Raw genomic sequence first — 23,192 nt, 5'->3', positions numbered from 1 at the left:
CATCTTGTTCGTTTCATTTCAACTCCATTGTGGTGGTGTATAGAGCCAAAAAGATTAGAATTGTGTCGATGTCCCAATATTTATGGACCTGACTGTATATATACACATACACATATATATATATATATATATATATATATATACACACACACACATACATATACACACATACATATACACACACACAGAATGTATTACAAATAAGAGAGTAGGAATTAAGATAAAAAGAGCAGATTAAGTACAGTGGCATGTAGAGCCAGAGGGGGGGCGTGGAGAGAGTCAGGGTGGTTTCCGGGCCTTGTTGATAAGGCTAGTGGCAGAGGGGAAAAAAACTGTCCTTGTGACGTGAGGTTTTGGTCCTGATGGACCTCAGCCTCCTGCCAGAGAGGAGTGTCTCAAAGAGTTTGTTGCTGGGGTGGGAGGGGTCGGCCACAATCTTTCCAGCATGCTTCAGAGTCCTGGTGGCGTAAAAGTCCTGGAGCGGCGGCAGATTGCAGCCAATCACCTTCTCAGCTGACCGAATGACACACTGCAGTCTGCCCTTGTCCTTGGCTGTGCTAGCAGGGTACCAGATGGTGATGGAGGATGTGAGGATGGACTCCACCACACCATCATTGTCTTTGGCAGGTTGAATTTCTTCAGCTGCCGCAGGAAGTACATCCTCTGTTGTGCTTTCTTGACGAGGGAGCTGATGTTCAGCTCCCACTTGAGGTCCGGGGAGATGATAGTTCCCAGGAAGCGGAAAGACTCCACAATGTTAATTGTCGAGTCACAGAGGGTGATGGGGGCAGGTGGGGCTGAGTTCCTCCTGAAGTCCACAACCATCTCCACTGTCTTTAGAGCATTGAGCTCTAGGTTGTTTTGCTTGCACCACTTCACCAGGCGGACTCGTCTCCATCAGAGATGAGTCCGATGAGGGCGGTGTCGTCCGCAAACTTCAGAAGCTTGACAGACTGGTGACTGGAGGTGCAGCTGTTGGTGTACAGGGAGAAGAGCAGAGGAGAAAGAACAGCCCTGAGGGGATCCGGTGCTGATGGTCTGTGAGTCAGAGATGTCTTTCCCCAGCTTCAAAGGGTATTCAATATTGCATCTTGTCAGATGATATAGGCACTTTCAAAACTCAAAAATGGGAAGCCCTGCTGTTAACCTGGATTGGTTAGGTTCAGGCATGAGGAGTAAGATTAGGGGTAGGGTAAACGGTTTAGAGGCAGAGTATAAAAACAATGGCACCTTTTTTGGTCCAATTCAGGCACTGACTAGTGAGTTATAATAGCTTCAGCTTTGATGATGACAATTTGTGAGAACTTGAAAGAAAGAAAAACTGATAAGGATGTGAGCCCTGGTTTATTTTAAATGTACACAAGGCATAAAAACTAAAGTACATATTCGGAACAACTTGTTTTATTGAGTGAGGTCTCACAGTTACAAGAACAAACAGAGGCATGGAGTCAGTGTGTTGAAATGGGTTTTATAGTTTCAGTCCATCCAAATTATCCAGACAATACGGTGTGATGCAGGTGAGGACTAAAGTTGGTTTAGATCCCAGACACACACATACCCACTGCTCAGAGCACACACACACACACACACACACACACACACGCGCGCACACACACACACAGCTCAGAACACACATACCCACTGCTCAGAGCACACACACACACACACACACACACACACACACACACACACACACCAACACACACACCCACACACACACACACACACACACACACACACACACACACCCACCCACCCACCCACACACACACACACACACACACACACCAACAGACACACCCACACCCACACGTCCTACACAGCCCCGTGTAGGTACAGGGACAAGAACTTGCTGAATGTTTCAGGCTTGTATCCTGCCAGACCAGCTGGTACCTACAGGGAGACACACAGCAACCAATCAGCATGACTCAACTTTACTCTTGCAGGAAAAAAAGAAAAGAAAAGAATAATCTTACAGTTTTAGTCTCATTTTATCCTGATATCCTCTTTCCTGCTCACTGATTAGTTTCCTATTATTTCTATGTTCAACAAACTTATAGTGTCTCCCAAATTAATGAGCTCTATCCACATTTTGTCTAGCTCAGTGTTAAAACAAAGCATTTTACTTTGGTCACTGTGACACAGACCTTTTGTTTAAGAGCTGGAGCCAACTCCATCGGAGCTCACACCTTGTTTAAACAAAGGACCGTTTTTCCAATAGTTTGAGCAGACGTATTGGTTCTATGGCATAGATAAACAAGATTTGCATAGAGTCTATGCAAATCTACTCAGATTTGTTTTGTTAGTGAATGCCTTCTCAGCTTTTGATATTCTGTTGCTTCCTGTAACTTTGTATGAAAACCCTGACCAACTCATTCTGGTCAGAGAGAATCCTACAGCTTCTTGTGAGCTTCTTTCTCCACTGCACAGTGAATAAAACTCATCTGAACTAGCCACTGAATTGGACTTGAGAGAACATTTTCTTCCACACTCTGCTGCTCTTTCCTTTAATTCTCTCTGTAGTCCTGTCACAGTCATCAGTACATACACATTCACTGCATCTATGGAGATGAGAGGTTTGGCCCTGCCAAGCTTCCTTGCTTCACTTTCCGTTCTGACAAGATGGTGACAGATTACATAACCCACTAAATGACTAGTAATATTTGATTTCCTGTCTCCTTGTGTCATAAATGCAGACACTCCCTTGACCACACTGATTTAAATAAGAGTAAAGGTTCTGATTTGCTGAGGAGGCGGCAGTATTGGTTACAGGACCAGGCTGTAAGTCACACAAATGGTAGGTGGCCACTGCCAAGTGTCATTTCCCCACTTCCCATTCATTGTCTATGTGAGCAGCCGCGCAATGCATTCTGGTAGCATTGCGGTGAATTTCCAGAAGTGGGGGCGTCGAGTTGCCCGTGTAACATATGCCTCTTGCATGTTACGTTAAAAACACAGCTTGAGTTCTAAATCACTTTGTTAGTAATTTTACTTTTATTTGGTAGTTGTAACGTGTACATATTTGTCATATTTTCATACTGTTATTTCATATTTAATAATATTTAATAATTACTAAGTTACAGTATCCAAGGTTACAGTCCAGCTATAAAACTTCCATCCCTTGGGGAGCAAGTCAGACCGGGCTTGTATGCCTCAGGTGATTGGGTACTGTAATATAAGTTGATGAAACCTGTAAATATGAATGTATAGTTTTAATGAGACAGTACATCCAGAGTAATTATCTATGTGTAAATATCCATCTTTGTAAATAGTATCGTTGTGTGAATTGTGATTTCATTTGTGACGTTAAAAGTAGCCTATTTGATCCTGTACCGTTGATCTGTTGTCAGTTAGTAGTTGTTTCCTAGTTATTTTTAATAGTTGTTGAACTTGGCCACATCAATCATTATTGTAAGTTTCCTTTGATTATTACTTTATTTTATATTGAGTAGTTTTACTGAGAGCGGCCTTTTATCCCTCAGATCCCGAAGGCTTGTTAGCCATAAACGATCAATGACATCGGAGTTGTCTGAGGTGCTTCCGTTGGGGTCCAACTGTCAGCCGTTAGTCTCCAACCATCACACAACACAACGCAGAGACTACCATCAGCGGCAATCAGAGTGTTAACGGCGACATTATTAACTGTACACAAATGAAGAGAAGTGAACACCCATTACACCTGCTCCTCATTTGCATAAGAGGACTCCAGGCTACACTATGCAAATGAAGAGCGGGCAGCACGACTTGCTGCCTTTCAAAAACTCATGAAAATCTTTTAAACTGACCTTTGTCGATCTGAAATGAAGACAGATTCAGAAACTACATAGCCTATTTGTCGCAAATAAATGTTTTCAGAAACATTTCGGTGAACTATTTTCGTAAAATAAGAGAACGTTTTCCAAACGAGCCGCCATTATGGTCTGTTTTGAATTCTGGGAGCAGACAGCGTTTGTCCAATCAGGTGCAGCTATCGGGGTTGTAGGAGTGTGTAGCCTGTTTTCTTTGCTTGTCGGTGGTCAGTGAAGCAAGCCCACTAGTGTGCAATGCTGGGAAGCGGAGCGATCCCTCCCTTCAAAACAAAAAAAAAAAACGCCACAGTGGACACAAACCATAAGCTCGTTAGTAGGGATGTAACGATTACCAGTGTAACGGTAAACCACGATAAAAATGTTGACGATAACAATTATCGTTTTAAATTTAAAATATTATTATCATCACGATGGATTACCACGGTGTGGAAACCGTGTGTTTAACCCTTCCCAGCTTCATCCGAGTCTAATTAGTGGTGTTTCTTTGATTTGTTTACATAATGTTCTTTATGTCTTAGCTTGAATGTTTGGATTTGTATAATTTAAACCTGCACTACTGGAAATGTTCCTGACAAATAAGCTGTTTACGTGCTGAACCCTTGTTCCTTTGATGTTAAAAGTTGCACTTTTGATAAGGTTTTGCCTATATTTTTGGAATATAATTAACACTGTTACACTTTTTGAAACTATTTCTATTTTCTATTCCTATCAGTGCTTTCTGAACATATTGAACACACTTTTAAAAATACCGCGATAATACCGAAAAACCGTGATAATGTTGGTCACAATAACCGTGAGGTTACATTTTCATACAGTTACATCCCTACTTGTTAGTGAGTGGCAGTTACCAACAGACAAAAGTTGATTGTGATCATACCTTCACTTGCTTCTTCTTGATGAGTGGTCGGATTTTTGCAAAGTCGTAGAGCTCAACATCTTCATCCAGCCACACCTGCATGTAGCAGACAACATTTCAAAAGCTAGCAGAAAATGAACTAAGAAGCAGCAAAGTTATTCTGATATTTCTACACAGCAGCACATATGTTTGTTTCATTACTTGATCAAAAATATCAATGAAAACTCGTTCTGAGGACAAGTTTCTTTGCATATGTATTTGCAGCATATTATTCAGTCCTGAATAAAAGCATTAACCAGTAGTGTGGTGCAAAAATATAGTCCCAATATCCTCATAAAGTCCTGATCTCTTTCAAACCGGACTTACATACTATTTAAATATGAGAGGGAGCCATTGATGTTGAAGATATACTCCACTGAAAAACAGTCACCTTTAAAGGAGACTTAAAGGTGGCTCTAAAAAGGTGGCAGCTTGTTCTTATGAGAGTGGCACCTGTAGTCATCTTGAATTCACAGCAGTTGCAATCACTTCCAATGGCGACCCAGAGTCCCAACTAGGGTTGGGCATCGAGAACCGATTCCTACATGGAATCGTTTCAGAAATTATGATTCCAGTGGAATCGTTTCTTTATTGGAATCGTTTGGAGGATTTGGTTTCAAATCTGATCATCGCTTCCCAATTTAAAATGCGCAAGTTTTGGTTTCCATAGCGGCCAGGCGCTCGTTGTGTTGCAGCCATGGAGCACAGTAAGCAGCGCTCTAGTGTGGCTTTATTTTACGTTGAAAAAGCCCGGTAAAACTGCAACCCACCATTGAATCAAAATAAAACGTTCCTCTTATTTGTGAGATAAGCATGTTTCAACTCCACCGCTCAAAGAATCGAGAATCGATAAGAACCGGAATCGAAAGGAAGAATCGCAATTGGAATCAGAATCGTTAAAATCCAAACGATGCCCAACCCTAGTCCCAACCAAAGAAACCAAACTTCTCAAACAACTCCACTGTTTATGTCTATGTTCCAACCGTGATTTTGTCTACGGCCGCCGTATTTCACAGAGGACCAAGCTACAAACTTCTCAGAGCTAGCTTTCAAGAATCCATGGGGGGACTATTTGATACCCAAAAGGCAGATTTTTCATGCAATATTCCTTTAAAAATGGAATGACATCTTATAATGCTTACTTAAAAAAAAAATTGTAGTAGTTGAAGCACATTTTCAGTTTTGCTCACGCATACTGCTTATAGTTGTTCATCTTATTATAACTCATTTCTGTAGCTGCCTTTTCAGCTGTAGCATTAAACCAAACATGAGTTTCGTGGTATTAACTGCTGGGTGTTCTGTACTGTTTTGTATTGTTTATCTACTCTATCTATGCAGAAGCAAATGTCCTCGCAAAGATGTCTCTTCAAAGCCACTACGGTTGGCGACTTGGACTTTCCCACAAAGCAACCCATACAGCTGTTGACAAAAAAAAAAAAAAAAATGAAGCACCTGGTTCTTGATGCCGTCGTCTCCTGAGAGATCTGTGGTGTTGAGCTGGAAAACCATAAACTGGAAAATTCTGCCGTTGGTCCCTACTGCCTGAACTGTTACAGGACGATCTAGTACACGCTGAGGCTGACACACACACACACACACACACACACACGAGAATGTGGATCAGCAACTGGTAATACAGTATGTTCACAGATTTGCTGTGTATAATGACACGCTGTAAATCCTTACCCCATACAGGTTGTGTGCACGGACCAGAGCGTTTCCAAAGGTGAACATGAACATCTTGGCTCTGAACTGTTCTGGCCGGAGCTTACAGCAAGGATCAGCTCCCTCCAGAAAGTAAAGTGTGTGGGCATGAGGATAAGGGTAGTCACCCCTGAAACCTGATTGGATAACATGGAGATGTGATTTAATTAGGCCTGAGCACTGCCCAAACGGACACTCCTTGTATACTCGCGCTACTGTTAGACCATGATTTCTGTGACATGAAGGAGCACTGGGTGTTTTCTCACCTGAGCAGTTCATCTCCTTGTACACGTTTACTTTCTGCAGGTCGATGGTGGGGGAGACGGGATAGAAGGTTTCCAGGACATGATCTGCTGTGTCGCCCACTTCCTGTTTCCCAGAAACCTCTGGGAGAGGATCCATGCAGTTTTGCAGTAAACCATTCTGACCTCGAACCTGGAACAGGTCCTCGCCTGGTATTAGAACGTAGAATGAAAACGGGAGTCCATTAGAATACATTCAGTATGTTCAGATTCATTATTATTTCAGGCAGCTCGGATCCATTTTCAAGACTCATTTATTGTCTCCAGGAGTGGCAATGTCTGTCGTTAATCAGTCGGTCCACCACTTTGTTCCAGACTGAAATATCTTAACACATGAATTGATGGCTAGCCATAAAAGTTTGTAAGGACATTGACGGTCCTCAGAGAAAGGATCTCGATGACTTTGGTGATCCTCTGACTTTTCCTCTAGCACAACCAGCCAATGTTTTCACTTTTCCTGTAATAAATCTTCCATCGCTTGTGAAATGTTTTAAATCTTGCATCGTTTATATATACTATTTAGCAGTCTTCTTCTTTGTTGCCTTGGTTTGCACATTGCTGCGTTTTGCTGTCAACCTTTTGATCAGCATGTAATCATCAGCAGTAATGTGTATTGGGCCACCTGCATGCCCGCTAGCATGCTGATGATATAAACTAAACGGGGACTCACTAGTAAAAACATTGCTCTACAGCACTAGTAGTGGTCAAAAACTAAACAGGGTATGTGTTACACAATGTAATCCAAGAAAGTACATTACCTCTTTTCCATGTGGCTGCCAATGAGTATTTCTCAGCAAAGATCCTCCTTCCAATCGCTGGGTGGCTGGACTGTAGAGTTGCACACAGATGGAGCAGGTTCAAGAGCAAAGTGTTGCTGGGAAAGGAACACATACACACAAACATTGGGAGTGAGGAGAGTTATTCATTTCCCAAACAAGGACTGTAAAAGTACCGTGTGCATTTAGTGAGTCAACCAAGCTGACAGAGGGTATGACACATTTGACCTTTGAATCTAACACAGAAGTCACTTCATCATCAGCAAAGGTGATCACAATGGCTCATTTACAAAGTTAGTAAATATAAAAAGGTATATGACTTTGGGTGACTCTTAACAACTAACAAATGCTCTCTAAACATGATTAGTAGCAAAATGGCTTTGTGCTGGCGTGAGCCATAGTTTTCCTGTGGAGAAAGCAAAGATACCAAACCTTGCTGCAATGCTACTTTGGGTGTTGCATTCCCGCACACAAAGTTCACTCTCTTTCAAACCCTAAGGGCCGTTTTACAGTCGCCGTAGCCGAGCTCGTGCATGCCAATGTGACGTCAAAATGTCATAGATCTCGACCAGAGGGGGCGCGCACCACTCTATTTTTTTCAGCGGCGTGCGACAAGAAGGAAACAGGAAGCATGAATGAGCTCGAGAGCAACCGGATGCCAGGACTCTCACAGTGACTGCAAGTCTCTCTCGTCAACTTACTGGGTTAAAGCTCCCATATTATGCTCATTTTCAGGTTCATAATTGTGTTTTAAGGTTGTACCAGAATAGGTTTACATGATTTAATTTTCAAAAAACACCATATTTTTGTTGTACTGCACAGCTCTCTCTCACTGCTGCAGATCCTCTTTTCACCTGGTCTCTGTTTTACCTACAGAGTGAGACCTCTTTTCTTCTTCTTACTATCTTTGATTGCACTCGCATACATGTGCAGTAGCTCAGATGTAGATCATGTCAGCTAGCTAGCTCCATAGACAGTAAAAGAAAGGCTGTTTCTACAACTTCAGTCAGTTACAAGGCAGGATTAGCTGGGAGACTTCTAAATGAGGGTGCACATGTAAGTAGTTCTTTTGGAGATTATGGTGAACTTGTGTGTGTTGTAGCAGTGCTTTGTTATTGAGAATGAGGTAGCATGCTAGCGTTAGCATGCTAATGCTACGAGCTAACAGTTGTGGTTAGCCAGCTCGTTTCGGCTTGTGACATCACAAGCCGTGCCGATTTTGAACAGCTCACCCGGAGACTGAAGACAGGACACATTCAGAAACCCGTATCTCACTCAAAACAGCATGGATGGATTTTTTTCAAAGTTTGTATGCGTGTGGAAGCACCAGAGACACAAAAGAACACCCCAAATCCCAGAAAAAGTGTTTTTTTCATAATATGGGCACTTTAAGAGGAGTTCTTTTATGGCGAATGAAAGGCTTGATCCGACGAAGTAGGTCATTGAATCAAATTGAAGCATTGACGTCAATGCTGCTGCCAGTTCTGCTGTTGTTTACCTTTTTCTTCTTCTTCTAGTCCGTAGAAATAGCAAAGTCGGTAGCCTTTCCTCATTAGCGCCACCTCTGTTCAGGAGAAGACTAGTGTCGCGACCACCACGCGCGAGTATTAACAGTTACGGCGCTCCCATGACGTCACACTGGCGCTCGATAGCTCGGCTGCGGCGAGTATACCCCACGTTTAACCCTAACGTATTTATATGAATAGATTTCGTGTCGTATTATGACACCGGGGCATTTATTTTATCTTTCCAGGAGAAAGACCAGGGTATGTGTGGAGGTGACCTTTTATTTAAAGTTGTATACTCCTGCTGACCGTCCTGTCCAGTGGTTCTTTTAACCAACTTTTAATAACTGTGTCCCTTTTATGGCTTTTTAAATAACCTAACCTGTTTTTTTTAAAAGGAGGTTTTAAGTGTTTTCCCACATCAGTGGTCCCCCTGTGCCCGTGCCCTTCGCAGCGCCTATCCGCTGCGTTTTAACCCCGACCTAACCCCACCTGCCCAATGACATAACTTAAAATGGACCAGTTATGGACAAAAAGAACAAAAAAAGTTTCATGCATCCAACCTTTTTTGATAACTGGGTTCTAACCTCTCATCTTTTCCTCTGAAAAGGGTTTATTTACAGCAGCCTCATGTTGTGTTTAATTGAGAAAAAAAATAAATCTTAAACAGTCTTTACTAGGCTAATTACTTTGTTTTTCCAGTTGCTCTATTGATACCTGGTGCTTGTTGATGTCATAACCCTATGCTACACTTTGCCTCTGTTACTGTGGTGGGGCACACAGGTCATTCTGCTGATCATGTCCCCCTGGAGGGTTTTAGGCAATGCTCCATTACATTCCCTTGCAAACAATATATTGTATATCTTTTTAATATTTTATATGTGTAAGTAGGTAAAGAAAGAAAAAAACAAACACTACACTGTGACACACTACCTGTATTTCTCTTCGCCCGGTCGTTCCTCTGTCGTGTCCCAGAAGCGGGCATGTTTGATGGCGTTCTGCACACGTTCGTCCTGATCTGGTATCTGATTGGCAGGACTCTCTGCCAATGAGAGGAGCTGAGGCGGCAGACCACAGATCAATTTGGTTTTGGTCAACCACAGAGCCTGACGCACACCTGAGACAGAAAGAAGTGTCATAAGGTTATGAAAAATTATACCTTTTAAGAGTAGAGGTAAAAAGAAGAGGTAAAAATAACAGGGGGCTCAAAACATGTATGCAAACAAAAACTGTGTCTACTTAAAACTACATAATAAAAAATAAACAGCTGCACTTTCATTTGGCTCTTTGCAGTTTGGCTTATTTAAAGCTGATGTACTTGCACTGACTTCTCGCTGTCTGCAGTTTGTTCCTTCAAGGCTGAAAGCACTTAATTGGAAGTCGCTTTGGATAAAGGCGTCAGCTAAATGACATGTAATGTAATGTAATGTACTTGTGCTACATTAAAGAACACAACATGAGCTTGAAAAATAAATAAAGATGTATGTAGATTTAAACGTTGGGGGCTTTAACGAGGTCTTATTCTCTAACAGATTTGTTGTTGAGATGTACATGATTCCTGAAAAAAACATCCTGAAACACGTGTGATGTTTTGAATGTGCAGAAAGGTTTGAACAATACAGGAGAATTATTTCCTTTACCTAAATAAAAGACATTTGCACCATAAATTGATGCATAAAAATTCACCAGAATATTGGATATTCTAGACGATATTGGGGGAAAAAAATGACATTACGATTTTTTTTTTTCATGCGATATGAAAAAAATAAAAAGACAAATTTTTACAAGATGACATAAATAGCTCTATTTGGAAATAATAAATCATTCTCGACTACTGGGGGTAATTTTGTAGTAGAGTGCATCGACATAGAAAATAAAAATGAACAAGGAAATTGTCTTATGTGACCCAGTCTTTGTTGAACTTTAATGCTTTACAAAAACCAAAGCAAGTAAGCGCTGTGACTACTCTTCTGAAGTGATTTTGGAGAGGGACATTAGATGGTTACATACACCGGTTGACTGATATGACACCATTGTATTCATACAATACTATCAATCCTGGCTAAAGTGAATGATAGTCATAATGCATGCGTGTTGCTTCCTCTAAATTTCAGGTTGTGGTCAACTAGCGGGGCCTGCTTGTTAGTTTGATACATTGATCAACATTGATTGTGATTGGTGGTTTGCTGTGCATGCGGAGCCCTGCATGTCACGCACTAGCAACAAACTGTGTATCCAAGACGCCTTGTTTCTTAAAGGCCCGGACACACGAGCCGATAATCAGCCGTTGAACAGTCTGGCGAGGTCAGTGACTCGAGTCTGTTCGGTGTGTTCCATGCCGTCGTCCGTCCGAAGGGCCGTCGGCCTTCATTTTGGCCGATTTGACATGTGTAATCGGCGGGGCGGGCACTGCCGGCAGTCGGCTCTGTGTGTCCGGGCCTTTAGCTTTAGCCTGGCTGGTAGCAAGTCAAGTGGGTTTTATTGTCATTTCAACCATATACACTGTATATAGTGAGACGAAACAACGTTTCACCAAGGGTCAAGTGGTGTTACATTTAAAATATATAAAAACGAGATTTGAGACACACATTATAGATACATAAAGTGCAATTACTACTTAAAGTAGTGCATTTAAGACAGACAAGGGACAGGACAGACAACAAAAGACAGGGCATAAGTAGACTTGTAACACTGATTGTTATGAGTTAGGTTCACAGTGAGGTGGAGGTAGAATATATAGAATTAGAGAATTTAGCAGCAGAGAAAAAGTGCAGGAGTGCATTTCAGTTCAGTGTGAAAAACGTGCATCATGTTTTGTTGTTCAACAGTCTGACTGCTTGAGGGAAGAAGTTCTTTCCCATTCTGGAGGAATGCACGGGGTACGTTATGGGGTACAACCCCCCCAGACCCCCCCAATGTTGAAACTAAATCTACGCCCTTGCATTCACCTAATGCGAACTTCTGGAAAAGAAAGAAAAAACAACAACAACAACACCACCACCACCACCACCACCACCACGATGTGCTTGAAGTTCAACGTTAATAAAGCTGTGACATGATACCTTCCAGTGCGCTGGTCCTCTGGTTGTACACATAACACGGTTTTTCTTTGCACAGCGGCATCTCGTGAGCCGGAGGAGACCTGTAATGTCTCGGGTCCTTGTAGTCCCTCTCCCACTGTGGGTGAACGGGCTTACACAGCCCCGGCATATAGTGCATCCTCTCCCCGTAGGTGACCATCTCCAGCCCGGGGATCTCCACTCTCTCCCTGGGTTTGCGCTCAGGGGGAGCCTTGGCTGTCAGACAACGGCTGACAGCGAAATGTCTCCGGGCCTGAAGGTGGCTGGCCCTGGCTCCTCCATGTGTGGACAACCGTCTCAAATCCTTCAAGAAAACGGTTTGAGAAAACAACGGAGCCGCCGTTTTTAAACACTGGGCCGTTTCTGGAAGCATATTACTATATCAATGTACTTCTTATAGAGTTTTCAAGATTTAAGCTGCTATTGTGACCTAAGTCATTGCCTGTCAGTAGTAAACGCTGCTGTAGGGCGCCGCCACATTGGATCTTCTTCTTATTCGTCTTTTTGAGTTTCAACGGCGGTTTCGCAAACAGCGTGAGATGCATTACCGCCCCCCTCTGCTTCGGAGTGGGACTAATAGATAGATAGATAGATACATATACAGATATAAAGGACATTTTAGGCATCCAGTAGCTTAGACAACCATAACACAACAAACACACATACGCATTTATCACACATACATAAGAGTAAAAATAAAAATAAAAATCACTCACAGAAATGCAATGACCATGATAAGGTGCTATGGTAGAGTGTGTGCAATGGTGGTAGTGCAAAAGTGAATAGTGCGGGGATTGAACAGTGCAATAGATTATTATTAAATATTAACTATGACTATGAAATATGAACTGGCTATGAATAAGAACAATATATAACAGGGAATAAATTATAATATGTAGATGTTATGACCACAGTCCAGATTGTGTAGGAGGGCTAATATAGCCTTTAAGACAGTTGTACAGCAGACATCTGTGATTAGAGATTAAGCCAAGGACCCCTTAACTGAGAGAGAGAGAGACAGAGCAGGGACCCCCTACCTACTGTATAAAATTAAGTTGCATATTAAACATGGCCAACAATAGTGTGTAGGGCGGCCTAAAGCATAGAATACTAAGCTATTAAAATAATTGCTGGTATGATTGTATAAATCAAGTTTTAATGTTAAACATGCATGTGGCACAGTGAATCCTTAGTATGAACTGTGGATGGCTACCTTGAGGCTACCTTACCTGTAGGCCAGTAAGCCTATCATCAATGTGTTTTTTTTCTACAAATAGGCTGGTTTATATTTGCAAATAATTTGTTGGATATTTGTTAAGACAATTTAATTTTTGAAAAAACTTTCAAAAGTTGCAAAGAAACTCCCTTCATTAATTTTACCGAAACGTTGCCTACTATTACATTTATTTTTTGCAAGTCAGACAGTGTGCGGGAGTTTCTTTGCAACTTTTGACTTATGTGACTTACGTGGGGCGGCTCAGTGGTAGAGCGGTCGCCTTTATATATTATTATTAGTAGTAGTATTTTTCTGTAATGACAAACTTTCAAAATATTAACAATAATTTGGTGGGCCCCCCCCTGCAGTAACTCTGAGGACCCCCTAGGGGCCCCTGACCCCCTGTTGAAGATCTCTGGATTAGATCATATCCATTAATCCTGTTTTTCTGATAAAACCAAAGAAAAGTCCACTGTTTGCTTGACAGGTTCATAAATTAGGAGTATTCACTGCTTTCTTTTGTGTGTCTCACTCGCTCACCCACACTAAGTGCAATTGCTCTTGGGGGAATTGTTGGGTCTCTGTAAATTGTGGTCAAGACTTACTCGTTCTGTAAAGTGTCCTGAGAACTTATGTTATGATTGAAACTATAAATATAATTTTAATTGAAAAATGTATGAAACAACTAACATAAAAACAATTCAATTTCAATTGCGTTTTCAGTTTTATTGGTCAACGTTCACGTGACACCACCACAAAGTTACAGAGTTTATTCATACCAAAAAGAACACAACATAAGTTGAATAAAGACCATTTACATGCAAGATTCATTTGATGTAACACAAAAAATAGGGCAATACAATGAACGTCTAAAAATAAAGTCTCCAAAGAAGCAAGAAAAATCTACTTTGTAGCATTCAGAACAGATGAATCCTGGAACGGCTTCACTGATATAAAAATGAGCTAAATTTGAGGACTAAACAATGCAGAAAAGTGAATGGTAGAAACAAAGCATTGTTGTGGAGAGAGAGATCTGGATCCTTCTCATCCTCTCTTGCATTTTACAGCCAGATAGGCCAAGCTGAGGAGGAGGATGGCAGTTTTTCCCAGCAGAATCCAATACCATATCTGACCCTGTAGACCTACATGGACACAGACGGATGCAGATTGGGTTTATGGTTACATAAAATCTCTCGGAAGCAAAGCTGCAGGAACAGAGAGATGAGAAGAGGCAGAGTTTGAGGGAAAGAAAAGACATGGTCAAAATTAGCTCGACAGACATGAAATGAACGTATATTAAAAAAAAAAAAAAGACTATACATTATTACTGTAAAGTGAAAAGCCACACCAGGTAGGAATAATCCAGGAAAAACCCAGTCTAATTATTAATCCCTCCTAAATCCTGATTCCCATCCAGTAGCGCTACAGAGTGTCACTCAACATGAAGTCATACTGTATGTCAGCTGTGGATGGTGACCCAAAACTATGCCATTAAAGACTTGGCATAGGCCTACATTTTTAAATGATGTCTATAATATAACTGACACTAATGATTTCAAGGACAAAGGACAAATATTACTACACATTTCCTGCCTTAGTTTAAAGCTGCACTGACGGACAATACAGCAGGAAGGAACTTCAATTTGTGTGATTTCCACCATTTTCTTGCAGACAATGTTCTCTGTGGATTAAACTGTTGCACTTTCAAAATCAATCCACCTGCCCTTCAGACTGCATTCATGGTTTTTAAAAGCCATATTTCAGACAGTGGGTCTGGATATTTTGTCCATTATTAACTGCTCTCTGTCTCCTTTCATTCCACTGTCGCCACCTCTGAAGTCATAAGTCATTTTAAGGCGCTGACACACCAACCCGATTATCGGCCGTCGGACGGTCAGGCGAGGTCGTCGTCAGCCGGAGGAGTTCATTTTGGCCGATTTGACTTGTTGAATCGGCCAGTGGGCAGTCGGACTCAATGACCAATCTGATTGGTCGAGTGCTAGCCCTTGACTAGCGAATCAGTGTACGAGAAAACCCAGCTGACAACGCCAGTAGGCTGTCGTCTTATTACTAGCCATCGTATTTTCTTCCGTCCAGCGAGTAATGACAACGATCCTTCTTGACTCCTATCAACACTCTCTGATGAAAACAATCACTGACCACAGCGTGCAGATGTTCCGTCATTTCCGTTTTAAATTTTTTGTGCGACAATACAGATTAGCGCCACCTGCTGTTATGGAGACGTATTACGTCTCGCGCACAACGTATGCTCAAGTCGGCGTTGCTTCGGTGTATTCCGAGGCACTTTTTTGACCACCTCGGGGACACCGATCTGTTGGTGTATCAGAGCCTTTAGACCCATTTGTGACCTGCCATTTCTATCTAAGATTTTAGAAAAATGTCTCCACACATTTGATTTATTTTATGAAAAATCCAACTTTCGCAAAATTTCAATCGGGAATCGTCATCTACACAGCTCTACCCTACTTGCCGCCGATGCAGGCCTGTACTCAATTTTAATTTTACTTCACCTAAACTCAGCCTCTGACAACAATTCTGGACATTTTTCTGGTCCAAGCAGGCATGAGACTGCCAAAAGGATACCTATACGTTTTGGAATTGATGGTATTCCTCCATTTTACTGCTCGTTTCTAATGCCTTGTATGCTTAGGCTTAGGCTCCTTGCCTGTATGTGTAATCTGCTAACTCCCTATGAGCGTGAACATTGCTTGAGATCCGGTTCCAAAAACTCATGGTTCCAAAATCTCAACTTGTCACTTAAGGTGACATGACCTCTGCTGTCCAGGCCGCTTTGTCTGAGGATCTGAGGCAGACAAACTTATATTCTCTTTTAAATCTCATTTTCAAGTCATTACGCGTTTTGCTCCAAGCATGGGATCGGCTCCAGACCCTGAACAGGAAGCAGCATAAGAAATTGATAAATGGATGCATCAATATTTTCCTGTGCTTGAGATATGGAATATAATATTAGATTTACCTGCACAGATATGCTATTTTGCCATTGCTTACAGTTCAGAGAATCCATAGTCCTTCTGAGAAGTTGCACGACATTTACCTGCCACACTGCTGTGCTGTTGGCTGCCGTCACACCGCGGGGTGCTGGATGTGGTCAGGTTATCTGGAGAGTGGACAGTTAATCATTCATTGTAGAGCTGCAAAGTGTTCAACATTAAACAAATGAATAAGTAATAGTCATTCAAATACATTTTGTAAAATACATAAATGAAGCAATAATTTGTAAAATAACTTCAGCAGTTGTTAAAACTCAACTTATTATAACCCAACTCACAGCTGCTACCAGATTTAGCCATTTAGCACCTGTAAGCTAGAGCAAAAACTATGTCAATGTCATTCTAATTCAACCAACTAGAGGCTGCCGCTGTAAATAAAACATAGAAGCTAATGTATCCTTTAAACTTAACAGGGCTGCTCATGCTAACTACCTAGCTTGATAAATAGCTAGACATGGTTGTGAGTTACTTTGTGTGTTAACAGCAGCAGCTAAAGTCCACTGCGATTGATTTTAAAGATGTCCCAACGTTGTGTTCAACGTTAAGTTTTTTTTTCCCACTTGTCCGGTGGGGCAAACATTTGCCCAAAGTCAATATTTACTGGCCCCTATACAAATAGTTGTTGTTGAAAAACAATAAAACGTTGAAAGCGTCAAAAAGAAAAATCAAAACCCGCCAAAAAATGGGGAAATAAAACAATATGTCAAACCTTCGGAAAACAACGTCAAATGTTTGTTTTTTTAAAAAGCGCAGGAAAAACGGTCGAAAAAATGTCAACCCGTCAAAAATGTCAAACAAATATTGAACAACAGTCAAAAACCTTGAAAGCGTTTAAAAAAAATGTCGAAAAAAAACGTCAAGCACCCATCACATTCAAATCATTCAACAAGCATTCTCCGATGTCATCGCCTTATTTATTTTAGTGTCGCAATCCAGGGAATTAGAGGACCCAAACGCAGAGAGCAGACGAGGGAACGTCAGATCTTGAAGATAACAAAGGGAGTCCTGAGAGCAACAGGCAAACACTGAGTCCAGAATGAATAACAAACAAAAGAACAGGATAACAAAAAAAACAAAAGTAACCCACAAACAGGAACTGCAGACAAAAAAACCTCCAAGGACGAGAAGACAGCACAGAGCACAACTGGGAACTGACACGCAGAAACAGTACAACGATCTGACACAAGGTAAAGGGAACACAGAGGCTAAATACAAGAGGTAACGCGCAAATAAGGGACAGGTGACACAACCATAGACTGTATATAGAATGGACCAACAGTGAAGGCCATTAGAAGCACTTTTCCAGAAGACTTACAACTGAAAGTTGTAAGTCTTCTGGTAGCTGTGCCAAGAGAAATCTCAATCATTCCCAATCTTGCAGAGACGGAGAGCGTAGGTATATGTAAGGAGATAACATGGACACAGGCTAATTATTGCTAACTAAAACGCTAGTTAACATTAGTAATTACACTTAAACAGCTAATGTAAGTCGAAACTGCCTACACGCTTCTCCTGTACTGTACAGTAATTTCTCTACTGTGCGACAGTAAGTCGCGTGGTTATGACACAATCGTTAGCCTATTTTTATAAAAACGTCTACTACGGAGCCATAACATGAGGTACAAGGTAATGGAGCCTTTTATACCTTGTTGTGTTTCTTTAGAAATAAACAATGGACAAATGGTCTTTAAATGCTTCAGATGTAAAGTTATTCGCTGTCAAAGTGGTGCCAAAATGAATGGCAGTCAAAGGAATGCTAACGAGGGGTGAGTGCTTATTAGCATCAAAATGGCGCCATAGGAGGTTCGCGGAGGAGAAGCTTACCCCCTTGGACACAACAGGTGAAACACATCAGGGCGGGGCAGCACAATCAGACAAGCGGGAAAACAATACAGGAAGCAAAACTAGACAAGACAAGGGAAAAAACAGACTATCAAAATAAAACAGGAAACAGAAATATGAACAACCACAACAGAAATATACAAAACCACCACATTTAGTCCGTCATCTGTCTTTTTTGACGTTATGTGAATGTCTGACTTTGTATCATTTACCAGTTCTTAATAAAGTTGTTTAAAAAATAACATAAAAGAAATGTCAAAAAAAATATTATGTGACATTATGAAAAGTGACATTATTATGACTTTAAAACAGGGCATTTTGAAATTAAAATGTATGTAGGCTATAGTTATACAATTTATATCCAATGAAAACGCTTGTGAAAATGAAAGATGAAACAACATTTCACAATAATAAGTTAAGTTTTTAACAATTTCTTCAATCATTTCATAAATTGTTGGTTAATGGTATAATCATTTTGTCATGTTGTTTTATTTCATATGAATGAATCACCAGACATCACATGTAGTAAAAGGTACGGTTGCCAGTTACTTAAATGAATCAATTTGTTTAAATGGCATTGTATAAAAAATGATGATAAACCCCTCACAATCACCATTCACTCAGTCATGACCATTCAAAATAGCTGTGCTGTATGTTCATCAGCATCTTACCTGCTATCTGAATCGAGACCACAGGGCTGATTGTGTCGGGCGGCTGGGTCTTGCAGTAGTAATGACCAGTGTCTGTCTTTGTAGCACAGCTGACACTCAGGACCAGGGTCACATTGGGGAGCATGGAGGTAATATTGACAAGAGACACACTCCCCTAGGAGACGAAAACAGTTATTACTGTGACCATAGTACCCTTTGGCACCAGCAGAGGCTGGCTTTGTTAAGTTATTTAACATTTAAAACTTGAGGGTTTCCCCCTGAAAAGTGTCCTTTTCTTGTGTCATTGTCCGGCTCGGGTCAGTCACCGGCTGATGGCAGCACTAGTGTAGAGCCCAATCATTTCTGTGATAATAACAACATCATAGATGGAATCATGAAATTCAGAATTTCAAAAAATTCTGTAGGACAGATTTTATACCCACATTATGTTAGTGCTAAAAGCTAACTGAAGATTTGATAACGTCTACATTTTCAAACAAGCTTCCCCATTGTAACTGTAGTTTAAAAAACATCTTAAAAATAGGCCTGACTTTGTTGCATAATCAAGATTACACTCAGTTTCAGTGTACATATGAAGGAGCTAAATACATGCTGTAATAAATTATAAATGTCGGAAAACCTTTGAAAAGTTGTAACTACCTCGTGTGGGCTTTTCCTCCACAGCTGTGCAACATGTTGAGCTCTTAAACATGTGAACTGACAGCTCAGATTGAAGCCGTCTCCAGCTGAAAGCTCCCTATCTCCAGAAATACTCACAATAGCACCGCTGCACCCACCTACAAAAATGAAAGAAACAGACATTAAAAGATATATTTCTTTTGTTAAAAAGATATATAAACCACACAACAAATCTCTTGAGTTTCTAAACAGTTTTGTTTAAAATAGATTGGAACTGACTGATTTTCAGGTTAGTAGGATTGAGTGATGCCAGTTTGCATGACATGTTAGCGTGCAAATACATAAATTAATTAGAGTCTGTCTCATGATTTTGAGGTTACTAGGATCACCTTGAATGACAGCAACTGTCAGGATTACAACATTACAACAATATGGTAAATAATAGTTTTTAATTAATGAGAAGCTGAAAGGTAATTTAATAAAAAACGTAATAGTGTGATAAAAAAAACAAGATATCAGAGTAAGATAACAAAGTTCTAATAATGACACAGATGTTATGGAGTTCAGGAGGTCTCACAGCAGACATTTTGACTTGTCATAGGAAAAGCACGTGTTACTAATAACTTTAATGATGGCTCTGCTCTCTTCAAGTGTTCCATGGAACCAGAGATCTTCAACAGGGGGTCATTTTTTGAAAGTTTTTTTCAGTACAGAAAAATACTTTGCACATGTCTATAAAGTGTGACAGGTAGGCGGATATGTAAGTCAAAAGTTGCAAAGAAACTCCCGCACACTGTCTAACTTTCAAAAAATAAATGTAATAGTAGGCAACGTTTTCGGTACTAGACCACATCGGGCAACATGAATGAAGGGAGTTTCTTTGCAACTTTTGAAAGCTTTTTTCAAAAATGAAAGTGTCTTAACATGAACATATTATTAGCAAAAACAAATCAGCCTATTTGTGAAAAAAAACACATTGATGATAGATAAGGAAATCACTGGTAACCATCCACCGAGACCATTCATTCTAAAGATTCACTTGTGAATGTATGTGTATGTTTAACTTTAAAACATGATTTATAAAATCATACCAATACCATATTTGTATAGCTTAGTTTTCTATGCACTAAAAAGATATGTATAAAAGCTTTAGGCTTGTATTAAACCATAACAGAGAAACCCCATCTCCTGTACAAGCCTCCATGAAGATCTTAAATGATTGAGGTTATGTAGAAACGTAATATATATACATATCACATATGTTTGGATGAACTAATGCATGCATAAGTAGAAAATATATTTTTATTAAACATTTAAGAATACATGCGTAAACGGCTCTAAAATAGAATCAGTCTACTCAAAATGAAAATCATACTGTACATACATACACACAAATGATGAATATTTTGAAACATTTTTACAGTGTGGGTATGCATCCTAGACTATATAAAACAGGTATGCATGCATTTAGGGAGTTCTCTTGCACACATACTATATTCATGAATCAGCTTTTTACATAATTCATTTATTAGTGACTTTCTCATTTTTATGCATTCACCGTTTACTATTACTGTGTTTGTACAGCAAATAATAAGGTGACCACCAACAGCAAACAAGTTATAACAAACAATGTTTTTTTTATTAATGTAGCCTAGCTGTGTCATAACTGTATTAATTACTAAATCAAATACAAAATAGTGGATTCATAATAATAAGTAATACTTCCACTGATAATAATACAAAAAAAAAGTATCTACAATGATGTTAACCCTCACCTTTAGCTTGACTCCAGTACAGCAAACTCATCACCAGAAACAACATTTCTGATTTTTTTATCATCCTTTCTGTGGGTCTGTCACCTGCCTGTTACTGTCTGACTGAGGATGTCTTATATTTCATACAGACATGTCTAAGTAAGTACTGACAGCCCTTCTGACTGTCAGAAGCTGCTGACCTCAGTCCCAGACAGGATGTACATCTCTGCATTTTTGAGCCGATGAAGGCTGCGATAACCATACCAGAAAAGGTTTCTGCTGATACCACTGACCATAACATCACCATCATCACCCTGCATATGTGGAAAGTATTGGCAAAAAAAAATCCCCACAGGGGCTGCCGTGTTGAATGGTAGATAGTAGAAAGCACACAAGAAAGAACATTATGCTGATGCTACTACACTAACAGGAAATCTTTTGTTGTTATCTATCCAATCAAAAAGACAAATGACTCTTTGTAACAGGACTCGGTCTAACAAGGTAAAGTTAAGAATGCATTTCATTATCTTTTGTCATGAGGGTTCTAGTCAAAGATTTACGTCAATAACATTAAAGTAGCAAATTTTACATTCAAAACAGGTCAAATGAGCTACATGACACCGCCTAGCCAAATTATAATGTAGCTCATTTGGCTTTTGATTTATAGTGCAGAAAAAATGCAGTCCCTAAACTGCCACATTAAAAATGTTTTTGCTCTGTATGATAGCACATTTGAAACAATGAAGTGGTGACTTTAAGTTCACTTACTGTTTGAGGGTGTTCACACAACATGGTCAGATTAACTTTTTAGGGGGCCACCAGGCAATCGTTTCTGTTGCTGGACACCTATTGCCCACCCATTCCTTTATAAGATGTGGCAGAATCAACCCCTCCTTTGCTGGAACATGAAATGGCTCCAGGTTTAATTGATTAAACATGACTTTATTTAAGAATATGCATCACGCGAGCACAATATAAACTAAAGTCTTAAAACTATGGTAGGGCCACAAGATAAGGATAACGCAGGACATGCTTTAGTTGATATTGTATTTTTGTGGTGCAAATTCCTAATAGTCCAGTCATTTTATGAAAAAAGGTAGGACAAATTGCAACAGAAGCAAACTCAACTGATTTTGTATCCTCATTATGTCCTGAGTAAGGGAAAAAAAAGTTTAGAAAAAGACCCAAATATAGCCTATTCATACACCTATTCATTCTTTTTCTCACGTGAATAGGGTAAAAATGTTAGATGTAGATATCACCATGAAACTGAGTTGATTACTTATATCAAGACAAACAACAAATGTATTACACATTTATTGAAATTGTTTGTTAACATGGGCAAACATAATCTAATTACGTATGTGCTAATTTGCATAAATACCACAACAGATCTAAACATTGGGTATAGCCAGGTGAAAATGTCTTGTTGAATCTTGTTGACATCTTACAGTAAAAGACTTAATGTTAAGGTCTGAATGGAACCCATTTAGGCTCTTCATCTACCCAGAACCTGATCTTCATTCTCATCATAGGCCATCTGCATTGAGTTTGTGCAGGTCAGCAATAGTCGCACCACAGCTCAACACACATCCAGATGTTCCCAATACATTGTAGTTGATAGCAGGTATGTTTTATTAATGTAGGTTGAATAATCGATGTAGGAGAAACAAAAGGAAATCTTTCTTACCTGAGTGACAGTTGACTGACAGTTGAGTGGACCTTGAATGAATGACTGGATCTCTGCCCCTTATGCTGACATTTGTTTTCCTCTATAGTCTTATTTACTGTAAGATGTCAACAAGATTCTACAAGACATTTTCACCTGGCTATATCCAATGTTTAGATATGTTGTGGTATTTATGCAAATTAGCGCATACATTATTATGCACCGTTTGCTTTGCACCGTTACCAAAAAAAAAAAAAAAAACTTGTAATACATTTTTTTTTGTCTTAAAGGTGCCCTGCCACACAAAACCGTTTTCACT

General features: G+C 40.1%; 2 protein-coding genes across 5 annotated transcripts; both read right to left on the bottom strand.

The window, feature by feature from the left end:
* Nucleotides 1-1,634: 1,634 nt before the first annotated feature.
* mrpl37 (mitochondrial ribosomal protein L37) lies at nucleotides 1,635-12,571 on the bottom strand. The gene is made up of 8 exons (XM_078264911.1): nucleotides 12,054-12,571; nucleotides 9,925-10,108; nucleotides 7,469-7,584; nucleotides 6,675-6,860; nucleotides 6,391-6,545; nucleotides 6,157-6,282; nucleotides 4,687-4,761; nucleotides 1,635-1,893 (listed from the first exon to the last, which is right to left on the bottom strand). Exons 1-8 carry the CDS (start codon nucleotides 12,442-12,444, stop codon nucleotides 1,816-1,818), a joined length of 1,311 nt encoding a protein of 436 aa, XP_078121037.1. The 5' UTR covers nucleotides 12,445-12,571; the 3' UTR covers nucleotides 1,635-1,815.
* A 1,427-nt stretch (nucleotides 12,572-13,998) lies between these two features.
* LOC144527052 (uncharacterized) lies at nucleotides 13,999-21,338 on the bottom strand. Of its 4 annotated transcripts, none has more exons than XM_078264909.1 (5): nucleotides 21,226-21,338; nucleotides 19,472-19,608; nucleotides 18,833-18,986; nucleotides 16,286-16,426; nucleotides 13,999-14,429 (listed from the first exon to the last, which is right to left on the bottom strand). In XM_078264909.1, the coding sequence occupies exons 1-4, from the start codon at nucleotides 21,287-21,289 to the stop codon at nucleotides 16,314-16,316; spliced, it is 468 nt and encodes a 155-aa protein (XP_078121035.1). In that variant the 5' UTR covers nucleotides 21,290-21,338; the 3' UTR covers nucleotides 13,999-14,429; nucleotides 16,286-16,313. The 4 variants fall into 4 exon arrangements, with proteins under 4 accessions (XP_078121035.1, XP_078121032.1, XP_078121036.1 ...); XM_078264906.1 differs by having other exon boundaries at nucleotides 16,318-16,426; XM_078264910.1 differs by having other exon boundaries at nucleotides 13,999-14,492; nucleotides 16,364-16,426.
* Nucleotides 21,339-23,192: the final 1,854 nt, after the last annotated feature.

This window comes from Sander vitreus, chromosome 12 (assembly GCF_031162955.1).
Source record: "Sander vitreus isolate 19-12246 chromosome 12, sanVit1, whole genome shotgun sequence".
NCBI lineage: Eukaryota > Metazoa > Chordata > Actinopteri > Perciformes > Percidae > Sander > Sander vitreus.
The sequence above is the reverse complement of the archived record's forward strand: the minus strand, read 5'-3'. Positions and strand labels throughout refer to the sequence as shown.

Bases quoted from the DNA above. Each gene is read 5' to 3' on its own strand.
- mrpl37 (XM_078264911.1), bottom strand. From the start codon at position 12,444: ATGCTTCCAGAAACGGCCCAGTGTTTAAAAACGGCGGCTCCGTTGTTT. The intron at 6,283-6,390 runs GTAAGGATTTAC...TGTGTGTGTCAG, and splicing joins GTGCACACAACCTGTATGGG to CCTCAGCGTGTACTAGATCG. The intron at 1,894-4,686 runs GTATGATCACAA...GTCTCCCTGTAG, and splicing joins TCAAGAAGAAGCAAGTGAAG to GTACCAGCTGGTCTGGCAGG.
- LOC144527052 (XM_078264906.1), bottom strand. From the start codon at position 21,289: ATGATAAAAAAATCAGAAATGTTGTTTCTGGTGATGAGTTTGCTGTAC. The intron at 18,987-19,471 runs GTAGTTACAACT...TTCGTCTCCTAG, and splicing joins GGAGGAAAAGCCCACACGAG to GGGAGTGTGTCTCTTGTCAA. The intron at 16,427-18,832 runs GTAAGATGCTGA...TCCACTCTCCAG, and splicing joins GGTCTCGATTCAGATAGCAG to ATAACCTGACCACATCCAGC.